General features: G+C 42.8%; 1 protein-coding gene across 6 annotated transcripts in view; it reads right to left on the bottom strand.

The window, feature by feature from the left end:
* Window positions 1–963: 963 nt before the first annotated feature.
* The window catches only part of APP (amyloid beta precursor protein), a 313,643-nt gene continuing 287,459 nt past the window's right edge, over window positions 964–27,147 (bottom strand). For 3 of the 6 annotated variants that reach the window (XM_069549724.1, XM_069549746.1, XM_069549767.1), the window contains 4 exons: window positions 24,066–24,119; window positions 17,492–17,592; window positions 14,005–14,151; window positions 964–2,199 (listed from right to left, as the gene is read on the bottom strand). In XM_069549724.1, coding sequence (XP_069405825.1) covers window positions 2,098–2,199; window positions 14,005–14,151; window positions 17,492–17,592; window positions 24,066–24,119 — 404 coding nt within the window. In that variant the 3' untranslated portion in view covers window positions 964–2,097. The remainder of the gene's footprint in view (window positions 2,200–14,004; window positions 14,152–17,491; window positions 17,593–24,065; window positions 24,120–27,147) is intronic. The other 3 variants (XM_069549735.1, XM_069549757.1, XM_069549773.1) reach the window with 1 other exon arrangement.

The raw sequence follows: 27,147 nt of genomic DNA, 5'->3' as shown, positions 1-27,147 counted from the left end.
CTCTAGCTGCAGCAGGAGGGCTTCTCAACACGGTGGCATGAAGTGGATGGAGACCAGGAATGCTCCCAAACATCTTACAATGTTTGAAACAAGGACTTAACACCCTGCAAAATATGTGATGTGTGATGGCTGAGAATACTGCTTAGTCGCTAATGATCAGCTGGTCTTAGCTTGTATTTTCCTAGAACTTTTCTCTTCATATTTTATTAGAAACTGTTACAATCTGTATGTTTGTGTTCTCCCAAACTTCACGTTGAAGTCCTGATGCTCACTGTGATGGCACTGGAAGGTGATTAGGTCATGAGGGTGGAGAATTCATGAATGGGATTAGTGCCCTCCTAAGAGAGGCTCCAGAGAGGTCCTAGCCCCTTCCACCACGTGAGGACGCAAGAACTCTGCGACCTTGAAGAGGGCTCTCATCTGACCATGCCAGCACCTTGATCTCAGACATCTATCCTCCAGAACTGTGAGAAGTAAATTTGATTTTTTTAAGCTCTTTTTAAAAATTTATTTTTAAATAAATTTTTAATAAAAAGGATGAATTGCTTTGCAATGTTTTGTTAGTTTCTGCCATACATCAACACGAATCAGCCACAGGTATACAAATGTCCCCTCCCTCATGAACCTCCCTCCCACATCCCACCGATCCCCAAATTTCTGTTTATAAGCCACCCAGTAGCTTGTAATATTTTATTATAGTAGCATGAATGGACTAAGACGGGGACAAAGCTGAGGACCAAGATATGGCAGCAAAGTAGTTTGGACCAAGTGAAGACTGAGTTGGGTCTATAAAGCATTTTACTGAAGCTGGGAGATGCCTGTTGGCCCTAGTTTTCAGCTTGGACTTACTGTTAAGACACAAGAGGTGTGGATACCCTGTATCAGAAAGCTCTCATCAGTCTTCCGGTGACTCAGGAGCAGAAGGTGGTTACCATGGAAGCATTCACGACAGCACAATGCCGCTCCTCCAAGAACGTATTTATTTACATGAAAACACCATTTTATACAAATTGAAGACAAATCTTGAAGGGTTTGCCCAGGCTTGCCTTCCCCATTCCCTGATTTTGTCCCTTCCACTCTCACCTCTTTTTGGTATCATAAATAAAGGGTTTTAGACTGGGTGAAAGAACCTGAATCTACCTCTTTTTCCCCATCCAAAGTTACTTTGAATATTTAACGTCCATAGTCATCCTTCAAAGAAAACTCTTGCCGAGAGTCATTTTATTTAATTTATTTATGTAATACAGTGTAGAAAGCTATCATGGTCATACGCAATGATCCTGTACAATCATCCTGCAGAAAAGTTTTTTGGGAGAATTCTTGGTAAACTGAGACCAGCAGAGCGCTCCCACCCCCACCCTCCCCAACCCGTGAAAGTGCTTACAATGAACAGGGATTCTTTGCTTTATCAAAGATCTGAAGATACATGGACGAAAAAAGCTTCAATTCTCAATGCCTAATGTGTGCACATAAAACAGGCACGAAGAAATAAATGTCTATCCTCATAATTCCTATATCACACATATAGCAGAAGCAGCAATCTGTACAGTAAAATGCAACTGTGGAAAAAAAAAACTCCTCTAACTCATTTGGATTACATAAAAACGTTGAACTTTAAAATGCATAGTGATCAGGAAAAGAATACTTAGGCAAGAGAAGCAGCTAAACCCACACGTTCACAGAAAGCATTCCCCCATCGATTCTTAAAGCATGTTTCAAAGTAGGACTTAGTTGGGTCACAAACCACAAGGATAATATACAACTGGCTAAGGGGCTACGTGATAAATAATCAGGAGAGGATCTATTCATGCACTAGTTGGATATAGCTAAATTGTTTACAGTACACAAAACCCATTAATAATGTAGTGTAGAGACCGAAATGACCGAAATGTGAAGAGAGAGAATACATTACTGATTTGTATATTAATTCAAGTTCAGGCATCTACTCGTGTTACAGCACAGCTGTCGAAAGGCGATAATGAGTAAATAATAAAACAGAAGGGTTTGCTTTTCTCCACGTTATTCTCTAAATGAACACCGATGGGTAGTGAAGCAATGGTTTTGCTGTCCGATTTCAGAGGCTGCTGTGGCGGTGGTCTAGTTCTGCATCTGCTCAAAGAACTTATAAGTTGGGTTTTCGTAGCCGTTCTGCTGCATTTTAGAGAGGTGGCGCTCCTCTGGGGTGACAGCAGCGTCAATCTGCAGAGCAAGAACGAGGACAAATGAGTTTTTCTTTTTTTTTTTGTACAATCTTTTAATTGCGCACACGGAGAAGCCAGAGAAAGATAAGGTGCACCGCACTCTTTTTTTTTAAAAGCCAAGATTGCAGAACACCCACAAATTGTCCTTTCTTTTCTACTCTGACGGAGAGTAGAGAAGGAGGTCTTCCCTGGAGCTCAAATGGTAAAGAATCCACCTTCGATGCAAGAGACCCGGGTCGATCTCTGAGTCGGGAAGATCCTCTGGAGGAGGGCATGGCAACCGACTCCAGTATTCTTGCCTGGAGAATCCCAGGGACAGAGGAGCCTGGTGGGCTACAGTCTGTGGGATTGCAAAGAGTTGGACTGAGCGACTAACACTACTAGAGGAGAAGGCGGCGACAGAGGATGAGATGGTTGGATGGCATCACTGACTCAACGGACATGAGTCTGAGCAAACTCGAGGAGATAGTGAGGGATAGGGAAGCCTGGCGTGGTGCGGTCCATGGGGTCGCAAAGAGTCAGACACCACTGACCGACTCAACAATGCCTGAGCCCACCAGTTACGCAGACACTCCATCTGGCCACTAGGTGGCGCTCAAACCCTTGACCGGCTGGCTTGCCTTATGCGGTGCTCATTGGTTGCTTCCCTCCCTTAGTAGTAACTGGATACGCTTAAGGCAATAAATATTCTCTTCCCCTGTTGGCTTGAAAAAGGACAAAAGGCTTCCATGAAAGACTGTTTTAAAAGTGTGGTGTCAAGCTAGGAAAAAAAAAGTTCGAGTATTAGAGAGATTTAGCTAAGCAGCTGTGTCTGACTCTGCAACTCCATGGACTGTAGCCAACCAGGCTCCTTCTTCGTCCATGGGATTTTCCAGGCAAGAATACTGGAGTGGGTTGCCATTTCCTTCTCCAGACCTTCCTGACCCAGGGATTAAACCCAGGTCTCCCACATTGTAGGCAGACACTTTACCGTCTGAGCTACCAAGGCAGGTATGCTTGTGGCTCAGCGGTTAAAGCGTTTGCCTCCAATGCAGGAGACCCGGAATTCAATTCCTGGGTCAGGAAGATCACCTGGAGAAAGAAATGGCAACCCACTCCAGTATTCTTACCTAGAAAATCCTATGGATGGAAGAGCCTGGTAGGCTACAGCCCACGGGGTCCCAAAGAGTTGGACACGACTGAGCGACTTCACTTTTCACTGACATTCAAAATCTGAACTGCTGAGTATCTCCGCACCCTTGTTTTAGTTTATCCCTGTTTTGCCAAATTTAATACGCTAAAGAGGCACACAGAAGCAGAGATGGCTCTTGGAGGGGGCTTTCCTGATCAGTTAAGGTGAGGGGGTAAAATCCAAATATATTTTCTCCGGGGTCTGTTCCCTTTAATGGGTTCCTTCCTAATAAAGTGGGTGCGCTAACGGCAGAATTCTGGACACTTCAACGTGAATACAGATGAGGAACAACATTTCCCGATGAAGCACAGTGAAGTCCAAGCTGCCAGCTCCAGGAGACCGGAAAGGGATGCAATTTACATAGAATACACGGTGCAAACCCCTTGGGAGGGTGCTACCTGGAGATCTCGCTCTAGGATTGACTAACAGAAAACCACCACTGTGGTGTCAATTTAAAATCCATGGAGGAGCATGAGGGAAAAAACAGGCTGGGGTAGCTCTGCAAGGCTGAGGAATGGGAGAGAGTGAGACAGTCACTCTTGACAGGGAACTGTGAGGTTTTCCGGCGTAGCAGTCTCCTTCCCAGAAAACCTGCACCTTCCACTGATAAGAGCAAAAGGGAAACTTCTGTACCTCCACTCCGTCTGAGCCCCCCCAACATACTGTTAACTCCATTCTGCCTTTACTTTTATATTGAAATTCTGGGAGGGGATGTTCATTTTCTCTCCCCGCCCCAGGAGGCTGTAGGTATCTTGAAGGTAGGATCAGTTATATTTTCGTCTTGGTACTAAGTGTTACACATTCCTGGCAGTGCCTAAATGATCAATTTCTGCTTGATTAAACCTAAGTGGGTTTCAGAAAAAAAGAAAAAAAAAGATAAAGAACATACTGTTCCAGATTATTATTTTTAACTGAGCACTAAAATTCTAAAAGTACGTCTGGCTAAAGATTTAAACAGATGCCCTCTGTTGATATGGTGGGTCCTCTGAGTTGTAAACTTGGTTTTGTCCTCCCAGGGTCTCTGTCAGGGCCAGCTCCACTTACTCTCTTCAGGCCAAGCCAGATGTACGTTTCACGCGGGGCAAGGTATTCAGCGAAAAAGCAAGAGAGTTTCAGAAAAACATCTATTTCTGCTTTACTGATTAAGTCAAAGCCTTTGACTGTGTGGATCACAATAAACTGTGGAAAATTCTTCAAGAGATGGGAACACCAGACCACCTGACCTGCCTCTTGAGAAACCTCTATGCAGGTCAGGAAGCAACAGTTAGAACTGGACATGGAACAACAGACTGGTTCCAAATAGGAAAAGGAGTACGTCAAGGCTGTATATTGTCACCCTGCTTATTTAACTTTTATGCAGAGTACATCATGAGAAACGCTGGGCTGGAAGAAGCACAAGCTGGAATCAAGATTGCCAGGAGAAATATCAATAACCTCTGATACGCAGATGACACCACCCTTATGGCAGAATGTGAAGAGGAACTAAAAAGCCTCTTGATGAAAGTGAAAGTGGAGAGTGAAAAAGTTGGCTTAAAGCTCAACATTCAGAAAACGAAGATCATGGCATCTGGTCCCATCACTTCACGGGAAAGAGATGGGGAAACAGTGGAAACAGTGTCAGACTTTATGTTTTGGGGGGCTCCAAAATCACTGCAGATGGTGACTGCAGCCATGAAATTAAAAGACACTTACTCCTTAGAAGAAAAGTTATGACCAACCTAGATAGCATATTCTAAAGCAGAGATATTACTTTGCTGACTAAGGTCCATCTAGTCAAGGCTATGGTTTTTCCAGTAGTCATGTATGGCTGTGAGAGTTGGACTGGGAAGAAAGCTGAGAGCCGAAGAATTGATGCTTTTGAACTGTGGTGTTGGAGAAGACTCTTGAGAGTCCCTTGGACTGCAAGGAGATCCAACCAGTCCATTCTGAAAGAGATCAGCCCTGGGATTTCTTTGGAAGGAATGATGCTAAAGCTGAAACTCCAGTACTTTGGCCACCTCATGTGAAGAGTTGACTCATTGGAAAAGACTCTGATGCTGGGAGGGAATTGGGGCGGGAGAAGGGGACGACAGAGGATGCGATGGCTGGATGGCACCACTGACTCAATGGGCGTGAGCCTGAGTGAACTCCGGGAGATGGTGATGGACAGGGAGGCCTGGCGTGCTGCGATTCATGGAGTTGCAAAGAGTCGGACACGACTGAGCGACTGAACTGAACTGAAGATGTTCAGGTTTCTAGCATATCTGCTGTACCTCAAACAGTCCACAGAAGACAGGAAGTACTTATCTCTTTGCTGAATACATGAAAACTTACAATTGTGTTATTACTGTTTTAAAACAAAAATAACTTTCCCCTCAGATACTGAAACCAGCACAGGCAAGAAGAAGTCAACTGCCTGTTGGCCACACACATGGAGACCTTAAATTAGCTGGAACCAGACGACTGGTGACCTTGATTCTCCAAATACCACCTGGCTACCTCACCACCGGCCAACAGAAGGATGTCCACAAGCTGACCAGGCATCCCATGACCTCTCTCACAGTGTCTTTAAAAACCCTTCCCTGAAAAGCCACCAGGGAGGTCAGGTCTTCTGAGAAGTAGCCGCCCATACCACTTGCTTGGCCTTGCAACAACCTGTTCTCCTGAGTTCAGGTTTTTTTTTAGATTTCTCATATAAGTGAAGTCTCACACTATTTTTCTTTTTCTCTGTCTGGCTTATTTTGCTTAGCATAATACCCTCAAAGCTCATCCGTGTTGTTACAAATGGCAGAATTTCCTTCCTTTTAATGGCTAAATCATATTCCATCACGTGTATCACATTTTCTTTATCCATTCATGCACTAATTGGCACTGAGTTTGTTCCCATGCCTCGGTTATTGTAAATAATGCTGTGCTGAACACAGGAGTACAGATGTCGTTTCAAGATAGTGATTTCATTTCCTTTGGATGCATATTCCCAAGTGGAGTTGCTGGGCTGTAGGACAGTTCTGTGTTCAGTTTCTTGGGGAACCTCCTTACTGTTTGCACAGTGACTGCAGCACTCTCTTAGTCCACATTATTCACTAGCTGGTATTCTCCAGTCATGGTATAGAAATCATCTTCCATCCCTCGACATGATGTCCTAGCACCAACAGACCTGCTCTCTGGCGTTTGTCCTTATCGGTCTCAGGAGGAAAAATGTGGTGCTACAGTTTGTGTCATATATTTGAAAGTTGTTTAAAAGAATAGATCTTCAAAGTTCTTATAACAAGAAAAAAACCTGTAATTATGTGAAATGAAAGTTGTTCACTAAACTCTAGTATTCTTGCCTGGAGAATTCCATGGACCAAGAGGATCGTGGCAGGCTTACCGTTCATGGGATCGCAGAGTTGGACACGACTGAGCGACTCACTTTCACTTTCAACCCCAGGATATGTGCATATATCAAATCATCAAATTGCAAACTTAAAACTGATACAGTGTTATGTATCAGTATCTCAATAAAACTGGAATAAGCTGGTTTCCCCAAGGTTACTTTATGACTCCGCCTCATGGGCTTTTCAGTCTGTGCGGGAGCTGGAATTGACTGCCTTGGCTAATCTCAACGCAGCTGGAAAGACATAAAATTCCACTGGGAGGACACCCCGCCAACGCATCCTCCACATTGCTGTCCCTGGGGGAATAATCAGAGATGTTTCCCCAGCCCTTTCTCTTCCTTTAATCTGCTCTGTTTTCAACAAATGAGGTCACTGGGCTTTAATCGGCAGTTGTGTCATTAACCAGGAACTTGTAAATTACAACGCCGTCATTAAAGCTCAGCACCAGTAACAAGAGATTTCCCTCACTCTCCGAATCTGCTTGCAGAGAAATAGCCTGTCTGCAGTCCTGAGACGTTAGAACGTGGGCATCTTTTTGCTCTGTGCCACCTCTTAACCGAGATTTCAAAGAATGTGGAGATTAAAAAGCATCTTGCCTCAGAGATCAGGCACTGCTACGTGTCTGAGTGCGGAAGGAAACATAATGCTGCTTGACTGCTGCAGTATTAAACTTGCATTAATACGAGTTTACCCGAACCTACCCCAGCCCTCACACTGGCTGCACTCATCAGGGGCAGGGCAACAATTAAACAGCTGATCTCCTCTTCAAAGGCCAAAGCCAAACTCTTATTTAACAGAGCACAGCCAGAAATGAGAGGCTCAGAGGATGGTATGTGAGTCAGGCAGCTAACTTTCCTGTCTTTTCCCAGCCTCCTTCAGTTCAGTTCAGTTCAGTTCAGTCACTCAGTCGTGTCTGACTCTTTGAGACCCCATGAATTGCAGCACACCAGGCCTCCCTGTCCATCACCAACTCCTGGAGTTCACTCAAACTCACGTCCATACAGTCGGTGATGCCATCCGGCCATCTCCTCCTCTGTCGTCCCCGTCTCCTCCTGCCCCCAATCCCTCCCAGCATCAGAGTCTTTTCCAATGAGTCAACTCTTCACATGAGGTGACCAAAGTACTGGAGTTTCAGCTTTAGCATCAGTCCTTCCAAAGAACACCCAGGACCCAGCCTCCTTTCTACTTGCTAATTCCTGTGACCCTCTGCCGCTGGGAGGGTGGCTCATGTTTCCCCAGTCCTGCAGTGGGGCGGCTTGGCCCTCAGGTCTCAGGGTACAACGTGGCATCCACGGAGTGCAGATGGCATCTTTTCATCCCAGCTCCTCGAAAGCTAAAGGTGGAATGCTGAGTGCTCTGGTCCATGGATAAACCCACCACTGAAGGAAGTCAGGGGGAGTCTTCCTGCCCTGCAGGGCTCAGTCATCTGTCACTCACGGCTCAGCCATAGCCCTGCTGCTGGCCACTCACCACGTGAGGGCCAGCCCTCCATGACCCTGGGGCCTCAATATCACTTCCCTTCAAGTGGAGCTGGGGGAAGATGGAGCCAGTGGGAAGGAATTACAGAGCAATGGAGCAGGGGACTGAATTCTCCCTCCTGCCTCTTTCCCCACCCCCACCCCAGGCAGGAACCAGGTGTCACTGGCTGAGATGAAATCCCACCTGCACAGCACCTCCGAGCACCCCTTCTTTGGACTTTCTGGGAGCAATGACTGATCTGAAGTTTTCAGCTTCTTCAGAGACCCTGGGACACTCTCTACGCTGAACCCCAGCTTGGCTTGCATGGGCCACTGCTACTGACCCTTTTATCTCTTCTAGTAACCTTGAAATGTTGGTTTTTCTACTGTGTCCATGTTCATTTTCATGTACACTGTAGAGAGCTGAGCCCAAAGAGCTCAATCCATCTGGTCCTAACACCATCTTGAGTAGAACTTTTGACTACTGTTTCGCTAATGCCCTCTTCCTATCCGTCTCTCCCTGAACTTGACTCTTTGAAGCCACTTATTCCTTCACTATATGCAGAGGAATTTACAGCTTAGCTATTAGACTGTAGACATAAAATCTATTTGGATCTCTCCTTAATTTCCAGACTCCCTGTGCTTGGTGGTGGGGGGTGGGGTGAGTCTTGGCTCTCATGTAGGTGCTTTAAGCTCGGAGGAGGGCCAGTGAACATCCTGTTTTAATTTTATTCGGTAGGGCAACCAGCAGGATGCGTGTTGATGGGTGACCCTTTATGCATGGCACTGAGTCAGGCCCAACAAGAGAATCAGCCTGTAAAGATTTACCATTTCAGGTCATCTAGGTGGACAAAGGCTTCCCAGGGGGCTTAAGTGGTAAAGAATCCCCCTGCCACAGCAGGAGTTGCAGGTTCGGGAGGATCCCTTGGAGAAGGAAATGGCAGCCCACTCCAGTATTCTTTGCCTGGGAAATCCCATGGACAGAGGAGCCTGGCGGACTACAGTCCATGGGGTTGCAAAGAGTCAGACACCACTAAGCATGCTTGCACCGCAGGTGGACAAATAATAGAGGATAGGATAAACTCAACACGTAAAATAACCAGAGAGTGTGAGAAAATCAGGAACCTGGGAAGGAAGGCACACACTCAGAGAACAGCAATGAAGTTTCCAAGTTAATCATTTATCGCTTTTAGTAACCTTGCTATGTTGGTTTTCTACTGTATAGATGGTTATTTTCATAATCACATTTCCTTATTTCCCCAAGTAGCTTAGTTATATTTATTGCCTACATCAAGTAATTTTTCAGGCACATCCCGGAACTCCCCTCCCATGCTGATGCTTTCCTTTGACCTTCTAGTTTCTACTCCTGCCGTTTGCTTCCAATCTCCTGCAGATTTTGAGTCTACCTTCGATTTTTCTTTCTTTCTTTAATATTTATTTGGCTTCCCCAGTCTTAGTTGCAGCATGTGAGATCTAGTTCCCTGCCCAGGCATTGAACCAGGGGCCCCTGCATTGGGAGTGTGGAGTCTCAGCCACTGGACTTCCAGGAAGTCCCATCCCTTCACTTTTTCTTCTGTTGCTTCCCATTTAACCTTTCCAAACTGCCAGACTGCTCTACACCCCTGCTGTTAGTGGTTGCTAGATGCCTCCACTAAAACTTGACTTTCTGCCAGGAAGAAAGGACCCGCAGCGACATAGTTTTATAACGTCACAAATCTGACAGCACACTCCTTCAAAAGAGTCATCCGCTGTATCTCCATAAAAAGCTAAATAAGGAACCCTTTTACTCAGATCAGAGATGACTAGGGGCAGGGGATAGGAGACCTCTGGTGTTCCAATTATCAGATTTGTGAAAAAAAATTTTAAATTTCTTCAATCAAGAGGCTTTATGCCACTTCTTTCCTGTTAAAGGTGAAGTCTCTGTCCAGAAGGTGTAGAAGAGAGAGCGCCAAGATATATTTGAACATGTTCAGTGTCAACTGACATGAGTGTAGAAAAGGCCCATCTGCCGCTAATAGAACCTGGGGTCAGTGGGATATGCAGAACCTCACTGGCAGGACAATGGTGGGTAATTCAGTGGGTGCTGGGATCGTTAACCACCAGAGATGGTGTGTGCAGTCTGGGGAACAGAGTAACAGAGAGCTGTCTGGTCACTCCTGGAGGCACCAGCGAAGCACTGGCGTCTCCGTGAGAAACCACGGCTAACGACTTACAGGCGGGATTCCTGGCTTCATGATGAAGCAAGTCATTAAATCAATAATTACTGCTTAGTTTTGCAAAACAAAAACTGGCGACTGCTCACCTCCAACTGGTAACGTTTCTATGAATAAAAGCTCTAGGCGTGCTTCACTTCCTCATCTCTGTGATCTGCTGCAGCAACCCTTCCCCTAAGAAGCAGCGAGTCCCTGCAGACCAGAGCTTCTGTTGGGGTTTCTCCTCCATGGCTGAATTTTGTCTTGACAGACGTAGGACCACCCGTCTGGGGATACCCATTTACTCATTTTTGTTCTTAGTGAAATAAGGTTACTCATTAATGAAGCAGGTTAACCAGCTGTCTAGTCAAGGCTATGATTTTCCCAGTAGTCATGTATGGATGTGAGAGTTGGACTGTAAAGAAAGCTGAGCACCAAAGAATTGATGCTTTTGAACTGTGGTGTTGGAGAAGACTTTTGAGAGTCCCTTGGACTGCAAGGAGATCTAACCAGTCCATCCTAAAGGAGATCAGTCCTGGGTGTTCATTGGAGGGACTGATGTTGAAGCTGAAACTCCAATACTTTGGCCACCTGATGCGAAGAACTGATTCATTTGAAAAGACCCTGAGGCTGGGAAAGATTGAGGGCAGGAGAAGGGGACGACAGAGGATGAGATGGTCGGATGGCATCACCAGCTCAATGGACATGAGTTTGGGTAAGCTCCAGGAGTTGGTGATGGACAGGGAGGCCTGGCGTGCTGTGGCTCATGGGGTCGCAAAGAGTCGGACATGACTGAGCGACTGAACTGAACTGAACCAGCTGGCAATAAACTTATTTCTCTGTCCTTAAGGGGAAGAAGCCCACTCAGACAGGCAGAGAAATGTGGGTGGGGGGAATCACTTGATTCAGCATATACTCTGAGAGCAATGGTGTTGAAACCCCCTTTCATGCTGCATTACCCCGCCAGGTGAGCCAGCCCGGGTGCTCAGGCTGGGTTACAGTTCTGTGTGTCTGAATTTGGCTAGACTATCACCTTCCTGAGGGCTGGGATGGTATCCAGTGCCTTAGATGAAGATCTCTTCTAATATTCAACCCGGAGCTTGACGAAGGTTTGGGTTATCTATGGACTGGAGAGAAAGGAAGACCTCTCCAGGGAGAAAGAGATGGTTTCTGGGCTCTTCACAACATCCTTCCTTTCAAAAAGAAGGAGGTGAGCAGAAATAAGGAAAAGAAACATCAAAGGAGGTGGGGCAGTCAGTCCAGAGGTTCCCAGTTGCTCTTAAGCTAACAAAATGAATGACAAGAGAAGGGCTGAAGGACTTCTCTTCCCACAGGGATGCTTTCTGGCTTAAAAATTAATTCATTTTTTCAGAACTGTGTTAAAGTGCCAACTGCTCTAATAGTCCAAAACCGAGGAGACCTTTTTCTGCTAACTAATAAAAAAAAATGTTTTTTAACCCAGGAAGCTATGTGTGTACATGCTAAGTTGCATCTGGCTCTTTTTGACTCCATGAACTGTAGCCTACCAGGCTCCTCTGTTCTTGGGATTCTTCAGACAAGAATACTGGAGTGAGTTGCCATGCCCTTCTCCAGGGGATCTTTCTCACCCAGGGATTGAACCCACATCTCTTATGTTTCCTGCACTGGCAGACAGGTTCTTTACCACTAGCGCCACCTGGGAAGCCCAAGGTTTGCTTAGATAACTATATAAAAGGCTTCCCTGGTGGCTCAGATGGTAAAGAATCAGCCTGCAATTTGGGAGACTTGTGTTTGATTGCTGGGTCAGGAAGATCCCCTGGAGAAGGGCATGGCAACCGACTCCAGTATTCTTGCCTGGAGAATTCCATGGGCAGAGGAGCCTGGTGGGCTGCCCATGGGGTGGCAAAGAGCCAGACATGACTGAGCAACTAACACTTTCACTTTTCATATAAAAGGCAGGAGCGCTAACACTAAATATACATCAGTGATTCTCAAAACTGACCATGTGTTTGATTCACCTGTGAAAATTTTCTACACTGAGATTTCTAGCCTCCTATTCAGAAATTCTGTTTCCCAAGGTCTGGGGTGGGATCTGGGAAACGTGTCCTTGGAAACTGGTACCTTGTAAGTAAGTCTCAGCACGATCATGGCAGTCAGCTCCGAGATGCCTTGTTTCATTGCCTAGCATCAGGGCTCTGATACGGACTGTATCCTCCCCAGATTCCCATGCTAAAGTCCTAATTCCCAGTACATGATACCCATATGTTTGCTGTTTAGTTGCTCAGATGTGTCTTACTCTTTGCGAACTCATGGACTGGAGTCCACCAGGCTCCTCTGTCCACGGGATTTTCCAGGCTGAATACTGGGGTGAGTTGCCATTTCCTGCTCCAGGGGATCTTCCCGATGACCCAGGGATTGAACTCATGTCTCCCGTGTCTCCTGCATGGGCAGGTGGATTCTTTATCCTTGTGCCACCCAGGAAGCTCTACTCTGACCTTGGGTCTACTGACTTTGACATTGAAAGAACACTTCTTTTGTCTGGGTCTGTTTTCTTATGTATAAAATGAGATCAATTAATTGATCCTTGAGACCTTTTTTTGGCTCCAGCAATTCTTAACTTCTGAAGATGTATTAATTCACTTTCTTTAATAGTTTCCTAAAAACTACATAAACCATGAGGTTCTCCTCTTCTCAACCTGCATTTTAAATGCATATAAGGAACGTATTCGTACATTTTATTTTACGTCATGGGTTTAAAGAGTCATATTTGAATCTTGCAGCTTAATCTATTTTGCTGGTGTAACTTACCACCTCTGTGTTGTACATACTCCTGCTTCCCACAGGTTGGGCTGCTGGAAGAGTCTCGAGGAAATGGAATTGTCATTTTGTGGGTCTTCTCTCTATCTCCAGGGCCACTGCACTAACACCTTGAAACTAAGACATTTCAGGTGCAAGTGCAGGCTAATGACCTTGACTAACTTTGTATATGTTGTTCAGCCCTTGGGTACGATGTGATTTTCTATGAAACTCTAAAGGTAAGATTGGTTACTGAAAATTATTTACTATCACCTGGCTTGAGTTAGAAGTAACATGATTTACTTAAAAGTCCAGGAATGGGACATGCCTGGTGGTCCAGTAGTTAAGAATCCCCCTTCTAGTGCAGGGGACACAGGCTTAGTCCCTGGTTGGGGAACTAAGATCCCACATGCCACACCTAGAGAGCCCACACACTGCAACTGCTGAGCTTGCTAGTGCAAGGAAGACCCCAGCATAGTCAGAAGAAAAAAAAAATCCAGGAATAACTGCGTCAAAAAATTTTTTTCGACAAAACGCAGCCTTCTACTTCTTTTTATTTGTAACTTAAAAAAAAGAAGTGTTTCACGGCAGTCACAATGTCTTTAAGCCAGGCATTATCCTTAGTATTATTTTGATATTTCAATACAAAATAAGAAGCTGAGATAGCATATATCCCCATTGCCTTGACCACAGTACTTATAAGTCAGAATGAATAAAAACCAGAAGCAAGAAAACAGCTGTAACTTGAGCAGGAATGGGGTTGTTTTTCCAAAGAAGAAATACTTGGATGATTCTAACACCAAGCAAGAGTTCCTCTATCCCAGCTGCAAACAGGCAGCCAGGTTCACTTACCTCCACCACTCCATGATGGATGGATGTGTACTGTTTCTTCTTCAGCATCACCAAGGTGATGACGATCACTGTTGCTATGACAACACCGCCCACCATGAGCCCAATGATGGCACCTTTGTTGGAACCCACATCTTCTGCAAAGAACACCTTGAAAGCAAATCAAGAAAAAGGACTGTAACTACGGGAGATGTATGGATGAGGAATGTGAAAAGTTTCAGTATATCCAGTCTACATTTTACGCCGTAAGTTTGAATTGTTGGTCACTCACATTATTTGGTGTGCGCTTGAAAAAAAGCCGAATAATCCTGACTAAAAATGACATAGTCAGTTTGTAGAATAATGTACCACGTGCCTTCCTCAGTCCTGGAGTGGCCACTCCCTCCTCCCCCTCCCCCCAATATGTCTTTAGGAAGGCAGACAGCAGCCTGCAAGGATCTGAAACCTTCTGATAGTGGACATTCTGTTAAGCGGGGGAGGGCAGCTCTTAGATCTATCAGAAACTGGAAAGGCACGGTTCATGATTATGAAAGGAGGTCAGTATCTTCCCAGTCACAGCAGGTTTAAACTGGGAGACCTGACGCATGACAGCTATGCCTTAGGTACTTCTCCAAACCACAGATGCCGTTGTTTTCTTGGAAGGACATTTTCAATACACAGGAACATGCATTCTAAGACAAAGGCATTAAACCAAAGAAAAAAGGCATCTTGTTACCTACTTTAAGCCACAATAATGCTGCAAGACACTAATTAACCTTGAGAAGCATCATATGCTTATAAGGCACTTATTTCAAAGAGAAGGAGCAGTCGGCAACAAGATAAGAATTTTAATAGCCACACACTGACATGTGCTTTCTTACTATGATGTTTCTGGCAACCCAACTAAAAATGTTTTAGTCTTGATGTTTATTTGAGTTAAACATGAAAAGAATTTAGAGAATACTGTGAAGAAGAAATTTATTCAGTGATAAATTTATTATACTACATTCCTTCATACTGTTTGTAAAAGCGAGTCATTATTTTTCATCTTTACTTGAACGGAATTATAAAAGCACACAGCAACTTTTATCATCTTTTATGTAAGGAGATGCTCCTATGCCAGATCATCTGGTTTAATGACTACAGAATATATACCACGTTTGCTGTATAAATTAATACAAATAGCTCCCTAAATAATTCTTTCGATATAATCTCAAGATAGTAAAATGACAGTCAAAACTAGAACTGACATCCTAGCAATCTGAAAAGGCAACATGAAATGCAGCAAATAAAGCAAATTTTGAAGAGTTTTATTCATGGTTTATCTGCAACAAAACTAGAAACTGTTCATAATTATGCTCCTTTCTAAACAAATATACTCCCTCAACATATTTGTAAAGAACAAATCATTAATTAGCTAATGATACAAGTATGAGGTAATCAGAAATGTGTGTAAGTCTGGACATCTTCCTGTGTCTTTAAGAAAATACTGTAATTTTGTAATATTCATCGCACTAATTATAGTACATTATCTTATCAACTAGTTCAGTAGAGGGAGCTGATTCTCATAATTGCTGCTGCCAGCATTAGTCACTGTCTCATTACAGGAGTTCGTGAAATTGCGGAGATGGGTTTTCATGACACAGGCACCAGAAAACGCAAAGCCACACATTCGTCTTCAGCTCTCTGCCCCACCAGCATCCAACTCTTGAGCAGAATTCCCAGGTTTTTTTTTATTAACCTCCTCAGCCTCACCCACATCAAGAGTGACCCTGATTCTATAATAACTGACACTGGATTAACCTGCCAAGGAAAACCATGCTTCAAAGAGTTCAATGTGCTTTAACCAAAAAGATTATGGGAGTTAAGATGCAAATCTGAGTTGCAAGTCAGTTTTGGATTGCCCCGGTCGTTTACAGTGAAAAGAGGCATGCATCATACTTTACAGGTGCTTCTGTCGGAGTTTAATACTTGGATTTATAAATTTTATTCACAAATATTGGAAAGACAGTTTCCCTTGAAAGGAAAAAAGACACATACACTTATACACAGAGAAACAAAAATAAAGTGCCTAAGAGTGTCCTTTTCAAGGATTATTACTGCTTTCAGAATTTTACTACCACCTTTATACACTACTGAATGTGCAGTCAAATTGTTTCCATTATTAATTCAAGCTACTCACTGGACTTACTCTTAAGATGGGAGGAACCCTAACATCATGAAGGACGGATTTACCTGAGGCTTTTGGTAAAGGGCTTTATGTAATTACCTTAAAGGAAATGATGGGTGTTTTTTTAAATTTACTCCAATTCTAACATTTGGGGGGCGGGGAAGGGTGAGTGTATCTGAAAAGGAAGCCACTGTCTTTCCTGCCCAAGTCTTCTGCTGAACAGCACTGCTGGGGACAGCGCTCATCCACCCCTTCTACCCACCTCCAGAGGTCCCAAACGTCCTACCCCTCAGGAACAATTTAAAGGGCGGGGAGGGGACCGAAGGATGGGCAAGGGAGAGGCGAAGAAACCCAGGGAGAGAGTTCCAAACATGAAATTAAGCAAACCGCCAGGAATGCTGTTTTGTGAACCTAAGTAGTATTTGCACCTGTTTATTTGAGATTTTGATCCTTCACACAAACATACCAAAAGGCTGCTGTCCTAGAAAACAGACAGGAAGTAAATTAAAATGGTTGCTAGACTAGAAATTAATTCCATTTAAAGTCCTTTGTGAGTTTAACGGCTTTCTAGACCTATTTTTGTGGCTGTTCAGTCACTAAGTCGTGTCCAACTCTCTGTGACCCCGTTGACTGTAGCACACCAGGCTCCTCTGTTCTCCACTATCTCCTGGCATTTGCTCAAATTCATGTCCATTGAGTCGGTGGTGCTATATAAGCATTTCATACACTAAGAACTACCATCTTAAAGGGCCTCTTTTTCTTTTCTTCCTATTTTCATGATGAGCCTATAGGCAAGCATGTTATTTTTGTTTTAATCTTTTCCTTAACTGGATTTCTGGCCCAGGAGGAATGCGAGTCACTAGGCAAGACACAGTGGCCGGAAGAGGTAGATTATGCCACCTACCAATTTTTAATTATTTTTTTAAGTTTTTCTTTTGTATTGGGATATAGCCAATTAACAATGTTGTGATAGTTTCAGGTAAACAGCGAAGGCCCAAACTCCCCTCCCATCCAGGCTGCCACGTAACACAGAGCAGAGTCTCCTGGGCTCTGCAGTAGGACCATGTTGGTTATCCATCTTAAAGATAGCTGTATGCACATGTCATCCCACAAGTTCAGTCTCTAAGTCTGTGAGTCTGTTTCTGCTTTGTAAGTTCATCTGTATCATTTATTTTTTCACCTACCAATTTTTATTTATTTTTTAACTTTTTATTTTGTATTGGGATATCGCCAATTAACAATGTTGTGATAGTTTCAGGTAAACAGCGAAGGGACTCAGCCATACACATACATGGATCCATTCTCCCCCAAATTCCCCTCCCCATCCAGGCTGCCACCTACCAATTTTTGATGATGAACTTCATATCCGGAATCATGTCGGAATTCTGCATCCATCTTCACTTCAGAGATCTCTTCCGTCTTGATGTTTGTTAATCCCGAACCTGTATCACACCATAAGCATTGTACCATAATCAAAACACACAGGCCAGTCCATTTGTTTTATCTATAAACAATATCATTACAACACAAAGCCTACCAGAAACTTCCCCTAAGCCTAAAGTTAGACAAAAATAGATTAACGACTTTCTTCAAGAAAAATGACACCCTATATTTAAATCCGTAACCACTACCTTTTTTCAACAAAAAGAAATTAAAGATTAAAGAAATTTGAACTTAAGGCTTCTATTGCCTTTAAGCACATGCTATAATTTTTTTTCTTAACGGGGAAAAATAGAAGTTAAATGCTAGTTGGGAGGGTGGCAAGGATTTGTTCCTAGAATATGCTGGCTTGGTTTAGGGGCTTATAGTTTAGCCTATAATGTGTCTCTTTCCTTCAGGAAAAGTAATAAAAGGCTTTAAAAATGAGCATTAATTACTTGGTAGAACAAAACTGCTACTTTGGGACTTTGTTCCTATTACAAATAAATTATGCTCATGCATCTGTGCAGTGAAGCTCTGTATCATTTATTTAGTAAAGTGATTTAGTTGCAAATATTAATACAAAACGTAACTGGTTCATCTGCTGAATAAAGAACTGCAGTATGTAATTTTTGAAAAATGTTTCTGTGGGACTAAGAGAATTTCTACTGTACTAATGCTTCTTTATAAATTACTATATGATCCTTACACTAATTGTTATCATGAATTTAATTTTTCTGATGATAATTTGAAGTTTAAAAACAAAACACAAACTAATTTTTAAAACCCAAAGTGAAAGAGTACAGTATAAATATGATTTACATGTTGTAGCATTTAAATATCAAAAGTCTGAATTTTAGGATGAGAATGGCTTCTAAAATCACCTGTTTCCTGCTCTTCCCACCCAGGGGTAAACTCTCAGCTCTACTTGAAAAGAGAGGAATAGATCAGTTTGCCTGCATTTTCAGACAGCTTTGTCTACTAGAATGGTGTTTCTTACACTAAGCCAAAATCAGTTTCCTTGTAACTTCCACTCTTTTTTCAACACAGAACAAGCCTGAACCTCCCTTCTGCACAATAGCCTTGAACAGATCAGAAGCTCAAGAAGGGACGTCACGTTCCTGCTGATTTTTCTCCTACTTGGGCTCCAAGTTCCTTCAGCTCCCATGGGACCTAATTTCTTGCTTTTGGCCTATCTCTCTCACAATCTTGTCTACAAGGTGCTGTGAACCCTGTCACACATCTTGTTAAAAGCGAAAAGCAATGTCCACAGCATATGACGGGCCAGTCTAACAGCACACTCTATACAAAAGAGAAAAGGGGACAATTTGACAGGATCCAGGGAGCTCATGCTGGTCGTGGCATATCACTGATTCCTTGGCCAATTGCTCAAAGAGCTTCCACTTAACAACCTATTCAAAGATGGACCCTAGATCAATGTCAGTCTCCATCCGGAGCAGCCTGTGATGCTGTCTTCTCATGAGAACTATGTTTTTCTTATTCCTGTCTTCCCAGGTCTTGCTAATCCACAAAGATCAGTGAGAGCGGTTCTATGATCTTGCCCTCAAGTTCTCCTAGCCTGTGATTTACCTGGGTCCTAGGGACTTACACTTGGGTAGAGAAGTGTGGCAGTTTAAAAATATAGCCACTAATTATAAATACTCTTAGCATCAAGAGGTGGGACTTAATTCCCTTGTGTGTAGACCTGATATAGAGACCTGCTTCTGATGAACAGAATGTAGTAAAGTGGTGCTGGATGACTTGAGGCTGGACTGAAAGGACAGCTTCCTTTGTAATCTCTCAGATCACTTGGTCTGAGGAAAGCTGGCTGCCATGTTGTGAGGACACTCAAGCAGTCCTATTAAAAAGACTCACACAGGCAGGCACCGAGGTCTCCTGCCAACTGCCACGTGAGTGAACCATCATGGAAAACACCTGACCAGCCCAGCCGAACCTCAAGCCCTCAGATGCATGCAGCTCTGACGATGTCTCGACTGCAATCTCCTGAGAGACCCTGAGCCTTAAGCATCCAGCTAAGCCATGCCTGAGATCCTTGAAATTCATTACAAGAAGCGAAATGTTTATTTTTAAGTTGCTAAGTTATGGGGTTATTTATTATATAGTAATAGATAGCTATCACAAAAGACTGTGTGCTCAGGTGTGCCTCTTTGTGATCCCATGGACTGCAGCCTGCCAGGCTCCTCTGTCCACGGGATTTTTTTCAGGCAGGAATACTGGAGTGGGTTGCTATTTCCTTCTCCAAGGGAATCTTCCTGACCCAGGGATCAAACCCACGTCTCCTGTGTTTCCCGCACTGGCAGGTGGGTTCTTTACCACTGCGCCACCTGGGAAGCCCATTACAAAGGACTAGTGCCTTCTTCTCTCATCTTCATCTTTCTAGGGCTTTGATTTCCTTTTAACAAAAGACCATTCTCTTCAGAATACACATGAAAGACAGAAGCACCATCAAAGCGGGACAATTTCTCCTTCTCTCATCTTTTAACTGGTCCGCTCAGCACACTGACCGTCCCTGACCCCTAACCCTGTCGCAAGAACTCTAAGGCTCTCCATTCTCATTTATGTTCCTGCCTTAAAATGATCGGTACTTTCTAATAAATTTCATCTTACTCTGATCTCTAATCTTCCTGATACAAGTTTTTATTCGGCTGTGACACTAATGCTTGTTTATCCCTCATTAGTTGTACATTTTTCTCTTTCTACAAACCCTTTTAAATCTGAGGTCTTTTTGAACTAAAGTCATTTCCTTCAAGACTTGTGAGACAGAATAACCACATTATAAAAAGGTAAAGAATGAGCTAGCTCTTCATTCAAAATTTTAAAAACCCACACTCTTCCTGAAAGGATACCAAGAGTATTTTCAATGGTCAAAAAATTTCCAAATTCATGCAGTAAGTCGGAACAACATATAATTAATTATGGCACAACAGCTTGCAGGACTTTCAGCAGAAAAAAAGAGTTCATTTTTTGTACAGCATGTATAGTCAGTCACCGAAGAGCCTTTCATTAAGCAAATCTCATTTAAAGGGGAAAAACTAATAAGCTTTCACCAGGGAAATATCGTTGATAATAAAAGCTGAAACTGTGTCTTGTGAGATGTGATGATTTAAGAAGATGTACATAAATCGCGTGGACCTTTGCTTGCAGGTTTACCCTCTGCAATCCGTGAGTTGCTCTGATTCTACTCTAAGCCCTGCTGGGACTCTTGTTCTCTAAGTCATGGTGAGTCAGGAACAGCCTGCTGTTCATCTAAAGAAGCTTTCTCAAAGGATCTGGTTTTCTTTATTAGGACTGGAGAAGGGTGGTTAAATTACAGTGGAAACATACCTCTGAGACATTGGGGGTTTAGTTTCAGACCATCGCAATAAAGTAAATATTGCAATAAAGTGAGTCATACACATTTTTTGGTTTCCCAGTACATATAAAGGTTATGCGTGCATTGCATTGTAGTCTATTTCTAAAAAACAATGTGTGTACCTTAATTAAAAATACTTTATTGCCAAAAAAGGCTACCCATCATCTAAGCCTTCATCGAGTTGTAATCTTCTTGCAATAGTAACATCAAAGATGATTATCACAGATCACCATGATATAATGGTAATAAAGAAGTTCGAAATAACCTGAGAGGTACCAAACAGTGACCTAGAGACACGAGTCGAGCAAATGCTACTGGAAAAATGGAGCTTGCTTATCTCAGGGTTGCCACAAACCTTCAGTTTGTAAAAAAAATGCAATAACTGTAAAGTGCAACAAAGTGAGGTATGTCTCTATTTATCTTCTTTATTCTGGTCAAATGGTGTAACTCGTCCTTCAGAGTCTTTTTCTTTCAGGAAGTAAGCCTAGCGGAGTAGCTATAAAGTCACTGTCCCCAGAAATCACTACTGATATTATGGTTTCCCTCTGCGACATTACATTCTAGAAGTTACTGTGTCCTGGTATTTCAGATATGAAAGTCAAGGAGAAGTTCTTTTCCTCAGCTGTGATTATACAAAAGCCCTTTCTCTACTTGTTTCCAAGTGACAACAGTGATTGTGTAAAAAACAATGCCATCGGTTGAATGACATGATGGGACAATCTTGGAAGGGTCTTCTAAGTTCAGGAAAAAAAACAATATAATTTGGCACAGCAGATTCAAGCATGTGGGCTCAGAAAGTGTGATGATGAAGAACCAAAACTAATGCTATTCAATAGAAAATGTGGGGGGAAAATTGATTCACGTGTCCAAAAGACTCATTACAAGTGCAAAATATACAGGGCATATGTGTATCTTAATACACACGCAGCAAATAAAGTTATTCAGAAACATACCTGAGTTAGAGTCTCCCTTACTTTCTCTCTGAGAACTCTTTCCCATCTATGGCCCTCTCCTGGCAGAACTCAAGTTTTACAACAGTGTAAGAAAGAAAGACTGGCCCCGGTCATTCTCTCATCCATACAGAACTCTTCTCCTCTTTGCAGATGGATGTGATCCAAACCTTTCAAAACTCATCCTGAAGTTCATCTCCAGCAATGCACCCCTCGGTTAATGGCCCACCTGCTCACATTCCAAACATCACAAGGTGGTTTACACTTTCTGTTGCTTTGAATTTCCCTGTCTTTCTAATTCCATCTCATCTTTCTAAATATGCAGAGTATGGTTCTTCTATGCTACTTCAAGTTCCTAAGAGCAAGGACCTTATCACTTCAATTCTTTCAACCCTCCAAAGCAGCTAAGGGGTCTTCATAAAATAAAAGGAGCTATTGCCAATGTCACAATGGGGACTTTAGAAAAGGCTTCTTCCCATCTCTATATATCCTCTAACTCTTAAAACAAATTGCTTTCATTTAAGAATGTATGGAAAAGTCCATTTCATGTTAAAAAAAAAAAAAAGACTTTGGTGGTGTTACCTCTTCCTGGGTATTTCAGTAGGAACATAATGGCCCTGTGTGCCCAATATAGCAACTTAATAAACGTATTGAGTGAGTGCTTCTAATTCACACTGTATGCTTGTGGCTGAGAAGCATCTCTTTCTTTAAAAATAAAGTAGGAAGTGCCATGAGAAAATGGCCCAAGGCAAAGGACCAACCCGAGCCGGTCTCAGATGCAGTTAGAACGGAACCAACCCTCAGCCTTGAGTCCTATCAGTGGGCTGAGCAGGCTGGGGATGTGTCAATTGCCTATTTCTTGAAATTCACTTGTGTGACACGGGCAATAAGGAAGATGTTAGGCGAGCTGAAGCTGTGCCTGACTTACTGTAATTTATGTCTCTGAAAAGCCCTACAGAAAGGGATCATAGAATCAAGATCGGCTGTCAAGATCAGTCACTCCACCATCCCTGATGCCCTGTTAATTACACTGCAGAGGCACGAAGAAGCCACAGGCAGACTCTGAACTTCTCAGTGACGGTGGTTGGAGGCAGATGCAACCTGAACCTGAGCTGGAGGAAAGAGGGGCAGGGCCCTGATTCTGGCTGCATCTGAACAGGGGATCAGAGGTCAACAACCTCTTAGCATTAACATGTCCCTGTGAGGTTAACACCTTGTTCCGAGATTACTGCAGGGGACGTTATGAGGATACAGAGGGTAAATATGGGCAGGGTTGCACTCTTGGGAGTAAAATCTTCCCAAAATATATAGAGAGATTTGCCAATTTAGTTAACTTCTCTCCTCTCTCTGATCCAAGGAAAGCAATGGTGCTTTCAGTTGGGTGAGGTTGTGCATGGGGTCAAAACCAGGCATGTATATGCTTTTGTTGTGTGTAAAAGTAAATTTGAGACCTAGGCTCAATACAGAACAAAGGTGAAAACGCGTTTCTTCTTAACATTCAGGAAATTACAAAAAAAAAGAGAAGTGTCCATACTAGTGTTAATGGGAACTTAAAGTAGCATAAAAAATAAAGGACTTGTATGGAAAATTAGGCATGGGACTTCTGCTGTGTTTTAGACACTCATCAAGAATAACTATATACAACCCACAAAAGATAAAATGAAAATATTTCTGGGCTCTAAAGATATTCTAATTCTGCTATTTTTAGGAAGACACGTCTAACAAGAACTGAAGTTTGAGCCCAGTTCAGTTAGAAAAGGAGCATCCGGATACCAAACAAGAAAGGAAGAAACGAGATGCTCCTAGAAGTAACCAGGTCGCCACCAGCTGGAGTCTACCTCTGTGTAGGTTTCCATTTTTCGAGGAAAGATAGGGTCTCTAGAACCCTCTCCACTTAAAAAAGGAAAAAAAAAAATCCCAAGCTTTGGAAGGGCTCCTTCTCATTGTTTCAAAAGGAACGCTCAGAAAGAATTAAAAAAAAAAAAATCACCTAATTGGGAACTTGGGAAATGAAGTGTAAGGGAAAACAAGGGAGAGTTTTAAAGTGTGTTTTCCATGGTCCTTTCACATCCTGCTTCTCCAACCTTGCAATGCGGAGGGACTGACCCCGGAGAAAAGGGCTTCGTCTGCCTAAGCACGGGACGCGGTGGGAAGGAGGGTACCCGGGTTATACCTGGTCGAGTGGTGAGTCCTCGGTCGGCAGCAGGGCGGGCGTCAACAGGCTCGACTGGGTACAGGAAGCAAGACACACAGAAAGCAAACGACAAATCGAGATGGTTAAGTTGTGGCTCCTGAACACAGTGCAGGGAAAAAAGCATATATAAAAAAAGGAGCAGCTAGAAAAGAACAGTTAATCTCGAGCATCAAGGATGGGAGGGGTACCACTTCAAAAGGCTTATCGCTATTGACGTGCCAATCCTGCTCCTTAAGTTTTCCAATAAAAGCACTCACCAGGATACGCGGCAACATCAAAGGAGAGGGGCTGGTGAGAGTGGGTTTTCCTCCCAGTGAGTTTAGAGATAGTTTCTTGGCTTTTGATTAGAAATAAAATACATGATACCCAGTCCAGTGGAAAATCTTAAAGATAATTCCTTTTACAACTGTCCAACCTTATCTTATTTCACAGTTAATTAACTACAAAAGGACTCAGTTAAATCCTCAGGGCAAATGCAAATAGGAATTTATCAGGAGAACAAAGCTTCACCACATAATCTGCCATTTAGGAAATCAAATCTGTTCCCAGTTTGAGGGAGGCAGAGGTAAGCCAGAGTTTATCTCCCTCTCTGTGTTTTCTTTTTTTTCCTCTCTGTATTTTTAAAGACTGGTTTCTATTTAACAGATGACATACAGTTGAAATATATGAAGTGAGAGTATTTCCTTTTGTGTTTGTCGACTTTCACAATTTGGGGTTTGACCCAAAGAAAACATCGACAGCAGCACAATAGTGTCCACTATTATTTACCATTAGCTGGTATTTCCAAAGTGCTTCTAGTTCTCAGAAAATATTAACTTCAACTTACCCTGGTCTTTCAAGAAATGGGCAAGGGAGAGAAACAAAGCTTTTAGGATTAACAATGGACAAGGGGACAGCGAAGCCAGGTCGTTTGTCGTTCTTTAGCCGCTAAGTCATGTCTGATGGTTTTGTGACCCCATGGACCGTAACCCCCCCAGGCTCCTCTGTCCATGGGGTATTCCAGGCAAGAATACTAGAGTGGGTTGCCATTTCATTTTCCTCCTTCCTGACCCAGGGATAGAACCCACGTCTCCTGCACTGGCAGGTGGATTCTTTACCACTGAGCCACCTGGAAAGGTCGGTAAAGCCAGTAAGGAGGGATAAAGCCTCTTGGGTATGGCCCTGGAAATAGAAAGGTAAGAAGATAAGAAAAAGTGAGCAGTGGTGTCCGTGGGAAGAGAAGGTGTCCTGGACGGGATGGCATTTGGATCAGCAATTTCAACAGGACCATACAGCTTAGGGATGCAAACAGCCCAGGCATTCAAAGATGGGATTATATGCCAAGTCAATTTTGAATGCCACAAACTGGCAGGAACAGTGAGGGAGAAGAAAATGGCAGCAAGCCAAGTCTTCAAAACAGGAGAAGAAAACGTTGCTGAGAATACCAAGACATTTGGATACATCCAAAGGAAAAGGTGATCTGGTCCTTTATCATGCACCCTGGCAGCGTGAGAAGGGAAAGGGCGGTGGAGACAGCCAAACCTGATATTTACAGTGTAAGTGACCAAGGGCAAATGACCACATCTGAGGCTGTTTTATAATAAGTAAAATATTAATAGAAATAGTAACTCTTATCTTCTCATTGTGACGAGGAAACAAAAATTCTTAAAAATCCATTTCAGAAACTCTCCAATACTATAACATTGCATTTATTAAATATCCTACTTATGAATTAATCTATGACACCTATTGTGAGGATGACTAATACTCTGTTCACTATCAAATGAAGACCCACTTCTTTCTGCAACTCACAAATACATGTGAGCAATACTGTTTCTCTGTATTTCATCCTTTTTCCATTGTATAAGAGACTTTCTTACTCCTTATAAAATGGTGTTCACGGAAGGATTATTGTACTTTTTGAGGACTTCCTGATGACAAGAGCCCCAGATGGTGCTTCAGATGAAGAAAAAGATACCAAAATCATAGAGCAAAACCTTCATCAGTGGTTAAATCATTAGCAACTGTGACTCAGGGGAAAGCAGCTGAGTTTGTGGTTTAAATCTTGGTTGAAGACCTGGTAGTCAGTCTTGGGGTCCATTTTAATGCCACCACTTGTACTTTCAGTGTTCCTGGGCAAATGTCATCCTTCCTGAACCTCAGTTCTGTCACCAGGATCTAGGTTTTCCCAGGGCTGAACACATACATGTATGCCAAAGACCTTTACAAATGATGAAGCCCTATTCCTGAATTACTCAAAGGAATATGGAAACACATCAACTGTGCATAGAAACAAGCCTGAAAGATACTACCACAAAAAAACTATCATTAGTTTATTGTGGGTGAGAGATCACTCCTATAAATTTCTCTGCCTTTTTGTTTGAAGGTGCATGTATTATTTGAAAACAGTAATAAATACTTTTTCTGTTTTTTGGGAAGATAAACAACAATAGTTTTAGTGACGTAAACCTTAGTTTAACAATGTGAGGCTGATTTAATATGAATAAATATTCAAAAAATACGGTATTCTTGTGTTCAGTGATCAGACACCTATGCATTTTTAAAAAGATAATTACATCACTGAAAGGAAAAAAATAAAAAAAACCACTGACAAGACAAAGGAGTGTATTATTCCCAATCCAAAATAAATATTTCTAATTTTTCAAATAGACAATTTGAGCCAGAAATTAACTTCAATATAAAGTAACTTCAGTAGTGTTCAAAACATGTTACTTTGGCTGTGTAGTAAATTACACATAAGAAACATGAAAACTTTAGCAGAAATGTGTTATTTCACTGCCTGCAGCAGCTTTGCATCAAGTAGTCCCTTACAAAAAGAGAGAAACAGAAGGGTAGCAACTCAAGGACTTCTGAGTTTGTTGGTTCTGGTGTTCACTGCATTAATAATAAACCAATTCTAAGCTAAAAGTTGCCCAGCATAAACTCTCCTCCCCACCAGTCCCAAGGTGATACAAGGGCAACAGGAAACCAGTTTTACACGTTGATTAAGAGGGGCCTGAAAAGGCCTGGCTTCCAGGTTTGATGAAGGACATGATTTAATCCCATATTCCCCATTTTAAAA

Source organism: Ovis canadensis, chromosome 1 (assembly GCF_042477335.2).
Source record: "Ovis canadensis isolate MfBH-ARS-UI-01 breed Bighorn chromosome 1, ARS-UI_OviCan_v2, whole genome shotgun sequence".
NCBI lineage: Eukaryota > Metazoa > Chordata > Mammalia > Artiodactyla > Bovidae > Ovis > Ovis canadensis.
This window is presented reverse-complemented; position numbering and strand designations above follow the sequence as displayed.